This window comes from Poecilia mexicana, unplaced genomic scaffold, assembly GCF_051168715.1.
Source record: "Poecilia mexicana isolate PSO_F unplaced genomic scaffold, ASM5116871v1 scaffold_22, whole genome shotgun sequence".
NCBI classification, from domain to species: Eukaryota; Metazoa; Chordata; class Actinopteri; order Cyprinodontiformes; family Poeciliidae; genus Poecilia; species Poecilia mexicana.
The window spans coordinates 10,525,647-10,544,382 of NW_028263391.1; the positions used below are offsets into that span (position 1 = coordinate 10,525,647).

The 18,736-nt window shown below is 40.0% G+C and overlaps 1 protein-coding gene across 1 annotated transcript; it reads right to left on the minus strand.

Moving 5' to 3' along the window:
- Positions 1–1,559: 1,559 nt before the first annotated feature.
- Positions 1,560–15,300, minus strand: lclat1 (lysocardiolipin acyltransferase 1). Its single transcript, XM_014971879.2, has 6 exons — positions 14,990–15,300; positions 9,208–9,375; positions 8,786–8,984; positions 7,663–7,809; positions 6,083–6,199; positions 1,560–4,582 (listed from the first exon to the last, which is right to left on the minus strand). The coding sequence occupies exons 2-6, from the start codon at positions 9,373–9,375 to the stop codon at positions 4,083–4,085; spliced, it is 1,131 nt and encodes a 376-aa protein (XP_014827365.1). The 5' UTR covers positions 14,990–15,300; the 3' UTR covers positions 1,560–4,082.
- Positions 15,301–18,736: the final 3,436 nt, after the last annotated feature.

The following is an 18,736-nucleotide window of genomic DNA, read 5'->3' on the forward strand; positions in this document are numbered from 1 at the left end:
TTTTTGGTTGTCTATGGTAGATGCATGACTGTGTGTGTGCGTGTGTGTGTGTGTGTGTGTGTGTGTGTGTGTGTGTGTGTGTGTGTGTAAAGCAGACAAGGCAAACAGTGGTCCCCGGTGTTGTGTAATGTGAACGTTCAAGGTCTTGTTGAGTCATTCGCTGCGACGTAGAAGCTTTTTACAGTGCATTTGGGATTGAAAGGGCTCCGGGGGGCGGGAGGGAAGGGGGTGTAGCCTGCAGCTGATCAAAATGTCATCAATGTCTCCAAACATAAGAATAATGGAAACTACTGTGTGACGGAGATAAAGGCCACTAGATTCTGTATATAAAGTCTATCGAAAGATAGACAGCTGTGGTTTTGCAGAGACAAGGATAGGGACATCTTTAACAAAATGTTATGTAATATGTAAATTTACATAGATGTACATACTTAGGTGTTTGTTGCTGTTAATTTGGAAGATTTTTGCTCATAACCACTGAGAAGCCAAAATTTTAGTTTCCAAAAAAATAAAAAAAAACTGGAACAGAGATTCTGCAAAAATGTTATGACCTTCAGAATCACATAAACCCTCCATAAGGAGGGTCAATATTAGCGGCTAAAGGTCATTGCTGAAAAAATAAATTGGGTTTCCATAGGCACAGGTGTTTAATGGTAAGGAACAAAAACGGTGTGCATTAAAAAGGTTTAAGGAGATCCTGAAGGTGTTGTCTGCTCTCCTCAATCAGAAAAAATGGTCAAGCATCTTACCAAGAGTAAAGGAAAAGGAAGCACTGGAAGGTTGCACAGTGCAGTCTTTCTTGTTTGTTGTTTTTACATAGAAATACATTATGTGTTTCCAATGGAAGTGCAAAAGTCATAAGATAAAAGAGAAAATAACTGTAATGCATGTTCTTTATTATGCCAATTTTCTCTACAATAAGCTAAAAATGCTGCATTTTTATGACATAAAAATTAAAATTTCTGATGGGATTTATGAATCAATATGGATCCCCTTATGTTTTAAATATTAATAGGTATGCTTCTGATTTTTTTGGATGGATGTTTTTCTATTTTAGTTTAGAATTTTTTATTTTAGGTACTGGTCACTATGTCTTTTAAATTGTTTGCTATGTTTAGCCAAATCTGTTTTAGAGTAAAAGTTGAAGGACCAACATTAATAAAAGAGTAATAGTTTGCCAAAGACAACATTTCCCCATTTTCCGATTTTAATTGTAATTTGTAAGTGGAAATCCTGGAAGTGTCCATCTGCTTGTGCAGAAAGGCCAGTTTTATATCGTTCTTCAGTTGAGGTCATAATAATTTAGATACTCCCAGTCTTTGGGAAAGGTTGTGAAGTTTCAGCAGCCGATGGTGTTTCAGTGAGCCTGCAGTTATTTGTTTTTGGAGAAACAGAATTTGTGGTTTTCGTTGGCTGTGAGCCATAACCCTAAAAAATAAACACTTGAATAAACGCCGTCGGAACTGAATTTCCTCTTCTCAAATGCTCCATTTTAGCGAGATGCATCAGTTAAACTCAAGTTTATGTACTCAACAGGACACAAAACAAACACAGGAGGCTTTTAATGAGGTGATAGAGATTTATTGAGATACATTTAAGAGACTGCCTTTTCATGGTGTCCACACTGTTTACCTGAGGACGGTGACTCCTAAGAAGTCCAGCATCTGCAAGTAATTGTAAAACAGACAACATAACAGAGAATGTTTGGAGATTGAGGCTGGCTCAGGAGTTATAAACTAAAAAAAAATATATATAGGACCATATAAACCTTTACTCATGGATAATAAAACTGCTAACACAGCTGCATCACAGTGATAGGAATCAACCATTTTTAGTGTTTAAGTAAAAGGACCCCCAGATTTAAAAAAAAAAAAAAAAGACACTTGTGTGGTGGATACACACAGTACAGAAGTTACTATATACGGCTACCTAAGGAGAGTTACTCCTTTATTACAGAATCAATGAGGTTTGAGACGAGGGGAGTGCGGCCGAAGCACTGCTCCAAACTGGTTTTAGTTTCAGTCCTTTTTTGGCATAAATACAGTAGCTTTCTCAGCTGTCACTTGCTAATTGAGTTTAGCAGGCGCATCGATGCCAGTCCAGGGGAGAGGGACACATGCAGAGGTGGGCATTACAGGGCTTTTTTGGATTAGGCTGACCTCAGGGCCGTTTTTCCACTCCAAGTCTGGTTACTCTGGACCGCTCTGCAGATCGAGGGGTAAAGTTGCCTCAACAGGACATTCCTCCTTCCCCAGAACCTGCCTGAACAAGGCATCGTTTCATTCCCAGGAAGAGGGCTTAAAAACTCAAAAACTCCTACGCTTTTGCAGCCGCTCGCATGTACGACTGTCGATTTTGTAAGAACACAAGCGAGCTGCAGCTTGGTCTGCGGTCGACAAAGCTGATCCTCCCTGACGAGAAAGACTACGTTCTGTTTGGTTATTTGTTTTTTTGTTTTGTTCTCCACATCGTTCATCCGTTTCTCACCTTTGGTTTTTCTGTGCAAAATCAACTTGAGCAATTAGGGCTTCAATGATAATGAGAGAAAGTTCTCTTGAGGGAGCAAAAACTATTATAATAGGGTAATTACAGTGCCTTGCAAGAGCATTCAATATCCCTCGTACTGTTCTACAATGTAATGTGTTGGGATTTTATATGACGGACCAACATGAAGTGAAACATATACATGGAAAGTAATATCTAAAAAAAAAAAAAAAAAACCCAGTTTCTTACTGGAACTTTTTCAGCCTCATTTACTCTGACACCTGAAAATCAAATCCAGTGCAACCAATAGCTTGGATTCAATCCAGCTGCTACGCGAGGGCCTCCGAATATATTTTAGAAAACATTACTGAAGAAACAGGACCTCGGGGACCAACACGGAAAGCCGACAGGGTAGGAAATAAATCCATATCCTGAGCTGTAAACATTTCATGGCGTAATGTTCCACTGATCATCTTTAAATTGAAAGAGCGTGGAACAACTGCACGGGCCCCGCTGTCCATGTAAACCGGGCCAGGCAGGGAGAGCGTTAATTGGTAAAGGAGCCGAGAGGCCCGCGGACCACGACCAGCTGTGCACTCAGGAAGGAAGAGGAAAACAAAATGTTGCAGAGTATACTCACAACCAGAGGAGTACCAAGGACTTCAGCAGTCCTGGTGCTCTACTGGGATGCATGTTAGTCTTTCACATAAAATCCTAATAAAAAACATTGAGGTCTTAATGTGGAAAGCTTCAAGGGGGATCAAGACCCTGCATGGCACTGCATACCCAATTCTAAACATATACTTTATAATAAATCTCTGGGAACTATTCATTTCCTTGATGCACAGCTAATAAAAAGTTCAACCACCAAGTGCTTTTTTTTTTTTTTGGATGATGGTCAAAGTCAAGTCATTATACATACACAAATACAGGTGGACAATAATATGGCTCTGCTCCCATTCATTATGTAAAACCAATGGCGACATAGCATAACAATAAAATGGGTTTCGTAGGCATGGCGATATAAGAAATACCAACCGTTTCATGACAGATTTCCACACAGACAACCTAAACAACCAAGTTTTAAACACAGACAACATAAAACCGGTAAAACACAAAGGGCAACTTAATTAAGAAGGATTGTGCAGAGAGGTATATACAGTCGTGGTAAAAAGAAAGTGCAACCTATCTAAATTCCCGGGTTTGCCATGAAGAAAAAAACAAAAACTGGAACCTCTAAATAATTCGCTAAATTTGAAATCATTTAGAGGTTCAAACTCTTAAAATAACAGACTGTACTTTCTTCTCACCCTGACTGCACGAAGGTCAAGTGGAACATCACACGTGATGAATTCCTTGAACCCAGCAAGGATAGATACACTCAACATTCCTCTTTTTATTCTTTGCCAGCATCGTAATCTCTCCACTGTAGCCAGACATGCAATCTGAAGATGCACTTGTTACTCTCTGAGGCAGAAAAGCTTCTGTTCCTCAAAGGGATTCAGATCAGCTCACTGATCAGCTTGAAACGCCGTCGGCTGGTTGTTGGTGAAAACTTCTTCCCCCCTCAACTCCCAATTAAAACAGTGTCTCCCTCTCTACTGGATCTTTCTCTCCTGCACTTTTTCCTTCCAGTATCGATGGCAAGCCATCTCAATCAGCTCCAGCCCTCCGGCGAGCTTCTGCTGGACGGTGAACACCGCAATCATAACCAGGACGTAGAGCCGGAAGGAAGGCCAGAGCCACAGGCCAGCGAAGCAGAAAGCGATGAAGCCGCTCCAGTACACCAGCGAGGCCGCTTTGATCAGACCCACCCGCAGCTCCGACTTGCAAGGCGGCACTCGCGCGACGCCGTCCCTGTCGAAGCCCCGCGGCTGGCCCGAGTAGAAGTCGCGCAGGCGGCTCTCCTTCTCCGCCCAGCGCTCTCGACACCAAGACTCCAACTCTGTAGACGAGGACGGCAGCAAAGAAACTGGATAGCGGCGGACGTGAAAGTGGATCTCGCGAGGGAATTCTCCTAAGACGAGGTGACGCTCTGTCTGCGGGATGTTCTTGGGGTATGCCACGGTGATGTCGTGGACGGCGTCCAGATTGTCTCCTGCAGAAAGGAGGAAGAGATAATCAAGTGGGGGCAAATTTACCGATCCAGACGTTGATATGGCGAGACAGGAGGATTATTTCTGTCTATGATAAATGAATCAGCGAGGCAGAGATGCATATTTTTCTCTTAAAATCGACCAACCAAATACTGACAAATCTGAATGTTTTCCCATTAATTAAATGCACTAAAACTAAAAACTTCCATCATTTTGGCTCTTTAATACACGAAGCAACAGAAGTTTAGATCCAGGTGTTTGTCAGGCACACTCTCATTTGGACTGCAGTTGCCACTAAATACATCTTGTGTTACCATGTACTTTCCAATGATGCTACAACTGTTATTATTACATACGTTTGTTATTTTGGTTTCGCGGTTTTGTGTTTTCTCTTTCTGCAGACTTCAAGGAAGTTGACTTGTGCTCTCGCTATGCTTCTTTACCTCCACTACTGCTACTTCCTTTTAAAACTCTTCCCCACCTTTCCCATTTTTTCCCCCCCATCTATTACATTTAAAATGAACTCAAAGCAATTTCAAATAAAGTTTTCAAGGCCAATGCTTCGCTTGTGAAAGTAAATCTCTCGGTTCTCACCTTGACTCTCTGACAACTGTTCTGAGTGCCACACTGCTGGACACGACACATTAAAAAAAAAAAAAAAAAAAAAAAGAAAGAAAACACCCGACAGAATGTGTGGTAATTATTATTATTTTTTTTAATCTGATAAAGGTTAGTGATACATAATCTAACCCTCTGCGTTTTCACACATCCACCCTGTTCAATTAAAATAAAGATTTATTAGCCCACTAGCTGATTTAAAGCCACAGCAACCTCTACATCACTGCATATCTGCAGTGCCCCTTATAATAAGCTGGGAAGGCTAAATTAAAGATCAGATGCATGAGGGGACACCTGGCAGCGCCTGGTCCTGCACAGCTTAGGTAAAAATAGAGACGGGAGGGGAACAGTAGAGCTGGACGAAGACAGCGCGCGCCTGTCGTCAGCCTGCTGCGCAAAGACAAGAGGCGGAGAATTAGCTAAGTCATATGATATCACAACACCTGCTAGGAGAGTTAGTGTCATCATCAGCAAACAGTGCGAATGGGGGGGTGAGACAGAAGGGCCAGATGTGGTATTAAAGACCTCCCTATAGGGGAGGAGAGGTTGTGGGGGGGGAATGCTTCCAGAATTAGCTGATGCAGAAACGTGAGAATCTCAGGGGAGCTATGATGGCTGGCAGTGGGACGGAGCACAAGTCTGGGACTTAAAATAATAACAGGTACGAGCTCCGCTCTGGAAGCGTCACTGGAATAAGTACAGTCATCATCGGTTTGCTGATGGAAGATCACGGGCTTTGTGGCCTGTTTGCTTTTACTGTAACAAATATTAATCAGCTAAAAACGCACGCGTCTGTCATCTGGCCACAGGCCGACCGCAAGCGCACTGTCATCATGTTGAATGTGGACGTTGCGTAATCTCGAAAGCAAGCAGACCACCCTGACCTTTTCTCAGTTTGTCCACGATGAAGGTGAATCCGGTGGAGCGGGGATGAAGCACATACTCCATTTTCGGAAGGTTGTTCTGCGCAGCGAACGCGTCGCTCTTTGCTTTCGTGTTCTCTGCAGGGAACACACAAAATGGAAAAAATGAAAACAAACAATCTCCAAAAGGTGCTTCATCTTGTTACACGTCATTGGACATTTAAGTTTCGCTGGTTAAAAGATACATTAACATTTACATATTTATTTTGAAACTCATTGATTTGAAGTTAAAATAAGCATCATGGTAAATCAAAGCATAATCGGTTATTAGAAAATTTACATTTTCCTCTTTTTTACTTTTTTTCCCCACTTTTTTGTCACATTACAACTAGAAGCCTTAATGCCATTTTCACAAGATGTCATATGATAAGACCAACATAAAGTGGTTGCGCAACAGTGAAACTGAAAACCTGAAGTGTGGCATGCAGTTAAAGTCTTCCCCCTTTACTACAACTGAACTATTCTCACTATAAATTTGCTTCGATCTACACATTTCTATTATAGCTCTGGCTTTATTCTTGGTATCGTCACCCCGATGGAGAAAATGATCCCCACACCATGATGCTGCCACCGCCACATTTCACACTGGGTACAGTGTGTCGAGTTAACATTCCTCCACAGCTTGGCATGTAGGCCAGTAAATGCAGCTACTCTCCTTCAGCTGTCCACTGTTTGTTAAACAGAGTCCGCCTGGGACTAATTCAATCCCAGCATAAATACAGCTGCTCTGTGTAAGCCTCAGTGGTTTAATAGAGAACATGACAGGGAAAAAAAAAAAAAAAATCCCAATGCGTCATGTTCTTTCCACTTTTCGTTTATGCACTTTGAGGCATATCACATGAAATCACCTGAAGTACATTAAAGTCTGGGGTCGTACGGGTGTTTTGAAGTAAAAATCACAAGTCCCACAGGCGGCACATGGAGTCATATAGACATTTTATTCCTAAACATATCCTGAATGTAAACCTCTGGAATGAAGAATTAAGGGAGTATTTAACTTCTGCTTAAGATGCAAGAACAGAACTCCTTCAGACTCTGGTTTAATGTGTCAAATTAAGCCTTTAGATTTAAGAGGCTTAAACTCAAATATGCACAGGAACACACACACACACACACACACACGCGCGCAGTGAGACAAGTGTAAAACAATACGTAAAGCTCAGGACGTAACCGGACAGAACTCCTTCATGACGTGATCCGTGAAGAAGTTTAGCTGCCCTAAAGGACAGCGACTCGGGGCTTTGATTAGTTTAGCTGTGATGTCGAGGGGCTTTAAGCAAAAAGTCAAATCCTGCCTGGACTGAGAGATCAGAACCCTCTCGTTGTAATGACACCGTCGAGGACACGTCGAGGGATTTAGGGACGGTTTTACACCTCGAAATTGTCCTTGCGTAACAGCGTCGGGGCCCAAATCACGTCTCGTAGTGCCGGTGGCATGTTTTGAACATTCATGCAGAGGCTGACGACTCCGACGGAGGCAAGCCATCCTACAAAAAAAAAAAAAAAAAAAAAAAAAAAAACTTGCACTGTTTACATCTCACCTGTGAGGTCTGTCCCCTCTGGGAACAATAACAGCTGCAGGGGCTCTCTGATGTCACAGAAGTAGTCCAGCATGTTTTCCAAATGTGCCTTGTCCATCTCCCAGCGACGCTGAATGAAAACAAAACAGGCCACCTGCATTGCCCAACCTGTAAAGCACACAAAGTTTTTTCCACACATAACCGATAAGTTGCTAATTTTTAACAGATCTGCATTTCTTTCCAACACCTGGTGCTTAAAACTTAACACACGACATTTGGAAATCCAGTTTGTATAACTAAAGTCTCTTAAAGCTTTTATGATCTGAAACATCTGCTTGAAAAGCCGCTTATTGGATGTAAATTTACCTTTAGATAGACCTCCAAATATATATATAGTGTGGTTTCAGGAGTAATGACTATGCTTTATTTGCCTTGTTAAACATATAACACTGTGCAAATTTCTTGAATCATCGTTCATTTGTAATTAAAAGTACCTTTCAGAAGACACTTATAGTTTATCATGTTAGTAGCGACACAAAGAAACGTTTGAATATGAAGTGGAATAAAAATTAAGACCCGTCTCTGTGCATCTACACACTAAAGTAAAGAAGATTAAATCAGAAAGGTTGCATGATCTAAAGATGAATTTGTAAGTCCTGGACTTTGACTGGGACATTCTGAAGCATAAAAATGCTTTGATCTAAAGAGCTCTGGTTGCATTGCAGGAGCCGTCATGCGGGAAGGTGAACCAGTCTCATCATTTCCCTGGAGTCAGGTCCACCTCATCAATTTTGCATAAAATTATTTTAGGCCATCAAAAACCTTCCATGTCAAAGTTTTGCAGTACTCCGTATTTGTATTATATAATGCTTACTTCATGATTTGATGATAAATTGAGGAAACCACTGCTACATGCAAGCTTAAATATTAAAAAAATAAATAAATAAAAATTCTGTGCCTTTAAAAATTTTTTTGAAGAAACAATGGATGGCTCCAGCCCTTAATGTTGTACTGTAAGCAGTTGTGCAATTATATTTATCGGAAATGCCATGTGAAGCAGAAGCCATGTTGCATAAGTGTGCCAAAGAGTGTTTGTGTACGCGAGTGTGTGTGGAGAAGGGCCGGGGACCCAGTGCATACACACCGAAGCCGGGCAAGGCCTTGAGAGCAGCCTTGAGGCAGATCTTCTCCAGGCGAAGGTAGCTGTACCTGAGCAGACAACACCAGAGGAACATCCAGTCAAGACGGGTGCGGTGGTTCATGATGATCACGCTGCGCTCTCCAGGAATGAAGCCGTCCCCTGTGATCACCACCTTCACCCCAAACACCAACTCCAACAAAGACTACCGAGAAGAGAGAGAGAGTGTGAGCAAAAGAAAAGGGCAGATGGAAAGAGGAGCTGCAAGAGGGAAAAATAATTCGCTTTTAGTCGCTTTTCTCACTTTATCAAGACTCAACAGTGCTTTGTTCCACTCGCTTTGTCTTTAAAAACGAATCCAAGAGGGTTTGTTTTTACATGAGGCTGATGGAATACAAACTGTCGGTATCTCAAGCTTAGGTACATACCACAGGGAGGGTGAGCCAGGTAGCAACGATTCGATCCGTAAGCCAGCGGTACCAAGCCGGAGATAGCAGCATGAGCGGCAGGACTGGACCCAGCATGACGATACTTCCAAAGAAACTACCTAAAAATAGTGCCATAATGAAGAAGAGGCCTCGCACTGACACAGCCATCTGTAACAGACAAAACAAAAAGGACACTGTCACTAAAGAGACGGCTAAATGGAAAAGTCTACTTCTTCCAAGATACACGGACGGCACGTCCAAACTTTTGACAGTTCATGTGATTTATTCTTCACTTGGAACATTTGCAACATGAAACAAACATGATTATTGACACTTTCATCTACAATAACAACTGGATGCGGTGCTGGAGATCGGACATATTTTCCCACAAACAGTGGAAAATCCAGACCAGACATTCCAAGCGTGGAATGTAAATAGGGGACCTTTTTTGACGATGGGTGATAAATTGGGGAGTCTTAACAGTCACAAAATCAAGTTTGGTTGAACCTTATTCCGGTAAAGCAATGCATTAGCAAACTAGCTTCACGTGGTTCGCTTGAGAGGAAAATAGAAAGCAACGCGTTTCAGCATTCTGTGTGTTCGTCATGTGCGTTTTAGTCGGTGGAGGCGCCGCAAACGCCACTGGATCCCTGTGGAAAGAAAGCTGAGCTGTCATGCTTCAGGAATTTAAAACCAAAACTAGGGACCTTCAATTGTCCAGTACGTATCTGATGACTGAGCATCCCGTATCGTTTCAATGACATCAGAGGGACAACAGCTTCTGCTGCGAATGTTGCAAACGTGAAGTTTTCCCTTTGATAAGTGAAGGTCTACGCTGTACCTGATTTATAACGACCTTATCTCTGTGGTCTGTGAAAACTTTTATACAAACTGTACCTAAAAGTTTGGCACAGTTAACATCGACTTCTAAAAAAAAAAAAAAGAGAGAGGGATTTTTCTTGTTTTAGAAAGGATATATTTCCGACTCATCAAAAAGATTTCAACTGAAATATTTGAACTTTAAATATGTTTTTATGTTTCAAGACTTTTTTGACCATGACTACTTAAAATATCAGATATGGCTATTTTTTTTTTTTTGCCTAAATTGGTGTTTTCCTGCTTTGACCAGAGCGGACACACCAATCTAACCTAAGTTCACAATATATTTTTGACAACCCGACTTTTTAAATCCTAGTCTTTAAGTCAAACCATGTTAAAAGTGCTCTTTATTTCCTAGACGAACACGACGTTATTGTTTTGATTTTAATATCTTTAACATACAGTAAACCTGCCGCAGGTTAACAGGTAGGGCTGGAGATCCAGTGACAAATTCCTCCCAACACACCCGACTGTTGCCTTGAATCGTGGGGTTTGTCGTTTTGTAGTGCAAGTATGGAAAACTCGAGTGAATTTAAGGCCTAAAATTGCTGTTAGTAAATTAAAACCTACTTTACTTCCACAATCCCTGAATCAAAGGCATGTCCAATTATAGCAACTCTATTTTATTTTCTTCTAAACCACTAGGAGGAGGAAGTTTCTTTAAACTGACGTACGAGCCGAGAAACAGCAGGTGCTGCACAAATATGGCTTTGAGAAACGATTTTACATTGGTTGTGTAATACGCAGCAGACAAAAACATTACAAAACCAAAACATTGCTTACGAAAACTAAGATACGCTAATTTTATATTCGGGAATATCAAAGCCTGGACATGAAAGTTAAGAGAATCAATTTGCTGTTGCGGCAGCTTAAATAAAAACCAATGGAATCATGGTTTGCATATTACACCATGAGAAGCGGAACCGAATCAAGCCCCATGCCGACGCATCGAGTCAATACTGGTGCTATTGGGAGCTGTATCACCCACCAGGTGTTTCCCTCTCCTCCATAACCTGCAGCTCACACCTTTCCACCTCAATTACTCTCATAATTGCATAACCTCTTGGGTTTAAAGCACTCCCTCATTATCTTGCCCTTGTTGACACCCTCTCTGGGAACATGACGCAGCAGTTCTCATGGCAGCAACCACAGTGACTCAGGGTACGTTTAAGTAATGCAAGCATGTTTGTGTGTATGATTATGCCGGCAATAAGGGTTTAAGGGCTACTCGGCTTAATGATGGAAAATGTGAGGTGTGACAAGAGAGGATAACAGCCTCGCTCAGCACAACCGCTACAGTTTAATTCTCGGCAAATGCAAAACAAACAAAAAAACCAACCAAAAAAAAACAAAAAAGCACACCTTTGGGTGGCCGCTGGAAGAAATGCAAGTATTGTACAGCATTAGGAATGATACACCTGGAGCCAGGGATATGAGAAGTCAACAGGATTATGAAATCCAAAACACACGAACACCAGGGAAGTAACCATTTACGTAACGCATCCACGGAAACCTTTGTTTTCATAAACCGAGGCTAGAAACACTCGAGCGCTTTGCAAGTCTCATCCATTTTTTGTTGGCTACAAATGTATTTGAATCACCATAGAAATAATCCTGAGAACACTTGCCCAAATACAGCCGCACAAAACTCCCAACATACTCTTCAGTGTCCAAGTCTGGATATTCTGGCAGAGATGCAGCATTCCTACATTTAGGCCAAATTCAGACATCCCAGCAGAGCCGAGTCAAAAGTTCAACCTTGTCTCGGCTAAACAATGAGCTTAAGTGGTTCGTTCGTTTGTGTGAGATGGAAAAAAGGCACATGAATGAAGTAAGTGGTGCAGAAAATCTAAGTGCACCTCATTCTATTAAGGTCAATTAAATGTGCTCTACCTGAACCATTCACTAACGTGGAGCAATCTGAGGACGTTCCTTCCCTGTTCATAAAATGCATCAAAACTGAAAACTCCCACATTTTTAGTGCACATAAATATGACTTTGTTATAATCTTGGAATCCGTTCATCGTCTGCAGTCCACTTCTCCCCATTTTATGGTCAATATTTGTTGCATTTACCCGTTTAACTGAATACACAAATAAAATGTATTTGACTTGTAATCCTCGGAAAGGAAATCAAGATGCCTGCAGGTCAGTATTTTAAGAAAACCAGAAATAGGCAGCCTGCACAAGCCTCATCTGTGCATCTATCTACCATCTAAAACTACTTCCGATTTGCATCATCGACACGAGAGTACACAATGGTCTTACTGTGTTTCCAACAACATGCAAACTAATAAGTTTATCTAATTGATGATTTCAAAAGAAGCCTTTATTTTACGCAACTTGTAAAAAAAAAAAAAAAAAAGTCCCCCTGTTAAAAATTTACTGGGAACATGTCACAAAACCTCTGCTGATGAGAAACACACCTGAGTGGGCTGTTGAATTTCTTGTGAAGAGGCAAGCAGTGGAAAAATCTAGTTTTCCACAGAACACTAATAAAGTCAATATTCATTTGAGGAAGTACTTTTTTAAATAATTTCCACCAGAATCTTTCTAAATAAATTGAAAAAGGGCAAGAAAATTGGTAGAAAATTACTCATAAACAGCTAAACAGACTTTTTTTTTTTTTCAAGGTTTTACAGGAAATGCACAGGACAGTTTCGCATCCTGCTTTGTGGACAGAGGCCACTGTTAGCGTTAGTGACGGCATTTATGATTTCCTGGTGGTGAAGTCTATTAATAAGCTCTTAAGTTTAGCAGCAGAGCGCAGGCTGGCTTGTTCTGACGACTTTTCTATTTTCTTCACAATGCTAAGTAAAGCTTCGCTTTCTGTTAAGAATGACCCTCATTAACCCTCATCAGTTCTGTCAAGGTCTGTACTCTTAATTTAAAAAGAACAAAACTGTGGTTATGAAAATGGCCTCCGTGGGACAGTTCCCAGGCATAAACCACTGCGGAGCAAAAAGAACACTAAGGCGCCTCTCACATTTGCTAGACAACATTCTGATGATTCCCAAGACATTTCGGAAAATATTCTTGTAGACTGACAAGACAAAAGCAGGACTTTCTGGAAGGTGTGCATACAATTACAGTGCCATTAAAGTGATGGCATTTCAGAAAAAGAGCATGTGAAGGAGCCGTGTCGTGATCTTAAACGTACTGTTTAACGCTCAAAAACCAATCAACATGGCTGAATTAAGAGCAAAATTCCTCAGTGGTAAAGTAAAGGACTCGCAGGCAATGCTTGAGGCAAAAGGGTGGCACAAACAGTTGTTTGGCTTAGAGGGGAATATTCTTTCACATAAGACTTGAGTTTGTTTTTGTCTCTTTGGACGAGCCTTTTTTTTCCCCCATAGTAAACAAACTCATGACTTAAAACTGCATGCTTTTAAATCAGGTTACGTTTGTCTGATTTTGAGATTTGCTTGAATTTAAGTGTAAAGGCAAAACTGAATAAATCTGTAAGCGGAGAAACTCCATTAAGGCACTGCATGTTTATGTTGATAGTGGGGCTGGGCAATATAGCTGAAAAATATCACAATACTAGCGTTTCATATCAGTCGATCTAGCTTTTTGTTTTAAATAGCTGAAATATTCTCTCTCCTTTTTTAACAACAGTTTCCTCTCTTGCTGTCACTTCCTCCCTTCACTTCACCTCATTATTTTACGTTTAAGTGATTATGAGGCACGTTGGCAAAACCTGAAATCGCAGCTACATGTGTTACCAAACAGACTATTGCGAGGTAACCAAAGAGAGAGTGAGCTGGTTGATGCCACCAACCTTGCTCAGCTCAAGGTGAGAGGTCCAGTCTTTCCTCTATCTACATCCCCAGAATGCTTTGTGGTTCTGGATTAGAGTCCAGGGAAATTATTAAACATTCTATTGGATGCATTTTCTAGCAGAATTCAATAAATAATTGTTGATTTATTGTCCAGCCCTATGTTACAGACTGTATTCTATTGAATAGACTCATGCTAAGTCACTCTGGGCCAATCGGTCAAATATGAAAATATCTTTATTTTTCTGTTCTATTTTTTAAAGCACTGACCCATCTTCTTGAAGCTGGTGTTTTAAGATATTCTGAAATAGCCAATTAAGCTTAAAAAAATATATGTCAACTGAATTCCCTGTTGAGCATGATCTTATGTCGAATGAGGTTCTTAAAGTTTTACTACCAGACTACTTCTGCGTGCGTAAAACTAGTCTAGGACAAGAGTTGTGAAATAAACTCTATTTTGAATGTGTGAAAACAGCTGCAGGTCATAGTGTGGCCACTGTTGTTGAGTAAGAAGCTAAAGTAGGGTAAAAAACAAGAGCCATCTCTGATCTTCCATCTGTCTTTATTGTATCTCTCTCCCTTTCATTATGAAACAGCAGATGCACAGATTAGCACTGTTTAGACAATATCATAATAACAACGCTACGTGTTATCACGAGTATTTATTTTCCAATACACTAACATTTTCCACAATCCATGGGTGGGGCTGAGCCATGAGAAACCAGGACGAAACTGCGGGTTAGCTTAAATTGCACCTGAACTTTTGCGATGGAACACCACCACATGGTATTTCATCATAGAGCACACCCAAGTCAGTAATTACATTCTGGGTAAATTACAGCGCAATTAATGACATACAGGCATAGTCTATGCATACGTCTGTGTCAGGAAACTTGTAAGAAAAATCTAGCTAAATATACAAATTGTCAGCTTATGTTACAAACGCGTGACGTTTGGGTTTAATTAAAGTTAGAAATGCTTTACTGCGGTTCAGATGATGCCAAACTAGGCTAATATGCTAACTTAGCAAACCAAACGAAAGAGAAACTATAGTTTGCCGAGGTTCATAATACTGCAGCTACAGCTTGGTTTTCACGACGTATTGTTGAATATAATTACACCCACCTTTTGTGTTTTTTTCCATACACAGCCGTAGTTTAAATTCAGATGTGCCAGTCACGTCAGACCCAAATTAGCTGCAAGAACTTAGTTGCGACATAGTAAAAGCTAGCACGTTGCTAACAGCTGCTAGCATACAAATCTAACCCGAAGCAGCGTTACTGAGCGCAGTTTCACTCTCGGTCAGGTTTCCCTGATGCATCCGCTGTTCGTACTGCTGAGGTGAGGCATCATTAGAGCCTCTGTGACCGGAGCAAAAACCGCATCGAAATTTCTGCAATCTTAATCAATAGACGATGACCTCTCAACTTGTTACCCCTCACCTGTCCTGACACATGGCCATCAACGGGGGGCGCTGTTGGTGCAAAGTACTATGTCAAAGTCCAGCGTAATCAGGGCCATGACCTAAAAAATAAATCATTTGCAAAATAGATACTTTTATATGCAATACTTTAAATTAAGTAACGAAACAAATATAAACCCATATCTTATTTTTATAGTGTGCCATTTTTAAGTGTTTTGCTCAGTGTTTTCAAAATTATTTCTAATTTCTTGTGCTACAGTTTATCATGAGATAATTTATTTGAAAGCAACCCCACTACAACAAATCACCTTATCTATGGCAGTTAGTCACGCCCACTTACTTTGAGCAATGTATTTTACAAGATATAAATATGCAGTAAAAAATTAAATAAGCAATTATATCATGATCTTTCTAATAAATTAGTTGTATATATTATTTTTTATTAAACGTTTTTAACATGTAAGTACTTACTTGTAAATTATATATAGAGGATATGTATTTTTTTATTTAAAATATTACATATATCAATATTTCCTTACCAACTAAATTAATTTAATTTATCCTCAATGCAACACAGGACTATAACCTAATTACATCAAAACAAATATAAATATTTGTTGTCAGTGCAAGAAATGCTAGTTAATCCTACATGTCAGTATTCTTTTAATGACTCGTCTTAAATGCAATCAGTTGTTGCAATTTCGGCACATGATTCCTGACAACCACAGGCAGTATATGGAGCAAAATTATTATGAATAGTTTTTTATATGTTGGCAGTGAGTGTGATTGTTGTATTTTTATCAACTGTCCAATCAGCAACACAGCTTTAAATGGATGTCTGAAAAGGGATGAGACAACAGGCAAAATATGTATGCAGCACCCGGTCCTCATAGTAACTGTGTATTCGAAATGTAATTAATTGTACTGGTAGATTAGCTTTAAATGGCGTTATCCACATACCAAAGCATGACAAATGTTTCAAACAGCAATCCTTGTGCATAAGGACTGGAACATTTATCTTGTCACATCGTCATTCACAAGAAATGCTCATGGCTGCATGAGAATGGAAAAAACTCTCCAGCACTTATTCATCTGACTAACTTAGCAAAACACCATGCTTTTAATTATTAATATGGGGTGGAATTGAGCAAAACCTGTCCACAAAAACACACTGAACAGTCCATTAAAATACATTTTTGTCCCTCACTGGTTTAAGTAAGTTACTTTTAAAGAGTAAATAAGTTGCAGTTTATGCACGGTTCCAACTGGGTTTTTTCTTTTTTTTTTTAAAGGTTGACATTTGAAGCCATCTGAATGTTTTTAAATGTTGAAATCAGTGAAATAAACACCCTCTAGAAAGGTATGTCTAACCTTTAACTATTTTTGTACTCACTAATCATTTTTCCATGACTTAGGGAGGTTTTTTTTTTTTTTTTTTTGTTACCAAGTTTCTCCCCGAAGATTCCTATGTAAGTAATACATCCAAACACATTAGGTATATCATTATTTTATGCTTCTTGAATCCTCCGGCACAGCCTTTTAAAGCATTGTAAATCCACGCATGTGTCATTTGTTTCTTTTAAACTCAGTTATGAGGTGATGTGAAGCAACAAATTACCTCAGCTTTCTGTGATGCGTGTGCGCAGACTGGTCAGTGTGTCTGAGCGTATCTGAGGGTGAACACATGCACTGTTATGTCTACGTGGTTTGCGCGAGTGCACAGGGTGGCGGAGTGAGTGAGGCTGAGATGGACTGACAGATGGGGTAAAAGAGAGAGTGCACTTAGTCAAACTCGAGACTTTTCCATGACCTGCTCCCCATGGCATGCACTCTATCTGAGAGACTGAGTGAACTGAATAGTTTTATCAGTGTAAACTTCTCCAGGGTCAATGCATCACTTGAAAGAGGAACGGAAAAACCTTGCTTTGTAACAAGCTCACGTTTTGTTTTTTTTTTGTTTTGTTTTTTTTTCAGTATGCCGCCCGCTCACCTTGGATAGAGCAGCATGTTGATAAAATTAATGACCGTCGTTCAGGAGAATTAAACAAAAGCAACATCATCAGCTTCTCTGAAAGAAGCCCCTGTGTTATTCCCAAAAGCAAGTCAGAAATGATCTTGTGCCACTAAATTACAATAAATGCAACAGGTGATGCAGAGTCACAGTTAAACGGGATGCGATCGTTAAAAGTGCGGTTCTCTTAACAGGTTAAAACCAGTTAACATCCTTCCTGTTGTGCATGGCTCTTTTTAGTCAGACTTTAGTATTATTCCTGGAGACAGATGCTGATGAAGTGTCTGAAAGTTGCTATGACCAAAGCGGACTTCTGTGGTTTGAAACAACTTTTTTTTTTTTTCTTTCAAGAACTTTAGATCCGTTAATGTCAACAATATTTTAAGAACCTCTCAAACTTCATCACAATTCCATCGTGAAGATACTAGAAAGCCGGCAATAATTTACACAGGAAGTGGAAGCAAGATAATCAGTCTAATGGCCCTTATGGTCTTTTAAATGAAGACACCAACATTTTTGCTGCAGGTAAAGTTTTAACTGGCAACAACTTAGAGCCTCACTTCACAATCCTGAAGTATTCAAAGTAATTTTTTCCTTTGAATTGTCCAATGCATGAATTTTAATTTTTTAGAACCAAACATCTAGTTTCTCCATGCTTTGTGAATAACATGAAGCTTCTTAGAGAACATATCATCATTGATTTTGTTTAATCCCAAATTTTATTAACCTTTAAGCCATTGTCACGTTTACACTTGGAAAATATTTACACAGATGAAAAGGATTACTTACACAGGAAATGGAGGTTGGAGGCTGAAGGCATTGGTTACCAAGGTAGATTTCTAAACAAGCCCCAGTCTCAAAATCATCATACCAATCTATGCAAGCACAATCATTTTTCTAGATTCACAGGCGACTTTTGCACAGAAGTTAGTGAAGATTTGCATGAAAAATGGAGGCTAGAGGCTGTGCTCCAAAAACTTCCTATAGGAAACACATGCTGAGAATACTCTGATAAATTCATTTAAATATATTGTGTTTTAACGATTAAATTGTCTGCTATTAAATGATTGTCAGACCTTCAGCTACATAGTTACACTAACTGGCAATGCTTAGCTTCTTCTGTCCTTTGTGTATGTTTTGCAAAGGAAGTTGTTGCAATACCTCCGACCTCCACTTCCTCTGTAAAAAAAGAAAAAGGCTAGCCCCAGGATGGCGATAGCTTAAATGACTGTAATGTAGCTTTTGCATAAACCTTAATGATTTTTTTAAGACTGAAGTTGTTTTCAGGCAGTAAATGTCCTGTTTGGTCTTGGCCCCTCTGACTTAACATTGGTTTTTAGCTTGGGAGTGCAACTCTGGATTTACGCTAAAATGCTGAGAGTTGCGAGATATTATCCATTTACAAGAAGCTCACGTTAAACATCCTGGACTATCTGTG

Coding starts and splice junctions, on each gene's coding strand:
- lclat1 (XM_014971879.2), bottom strand. CDS start 9,375: ATGGCTGTGTCAGTGCGAGGCCTCTTCTTCATTATGGCACTATTTTTA. Junction 7,810..8,785: donor CAAGGCCTTGCCCGGCTTCG/GTGTGTATGCAC, acceptor TGTGCTTTACAG/GTTGGGCAATGCAGGTGGCC. Junction 6,200..7,662: donor AGAGGGGACAGACCTCACAG/GTGAGATGTAAA, acceptor TGTTCCCTGCAG/AGAACACGAAAGCAAAGAGC.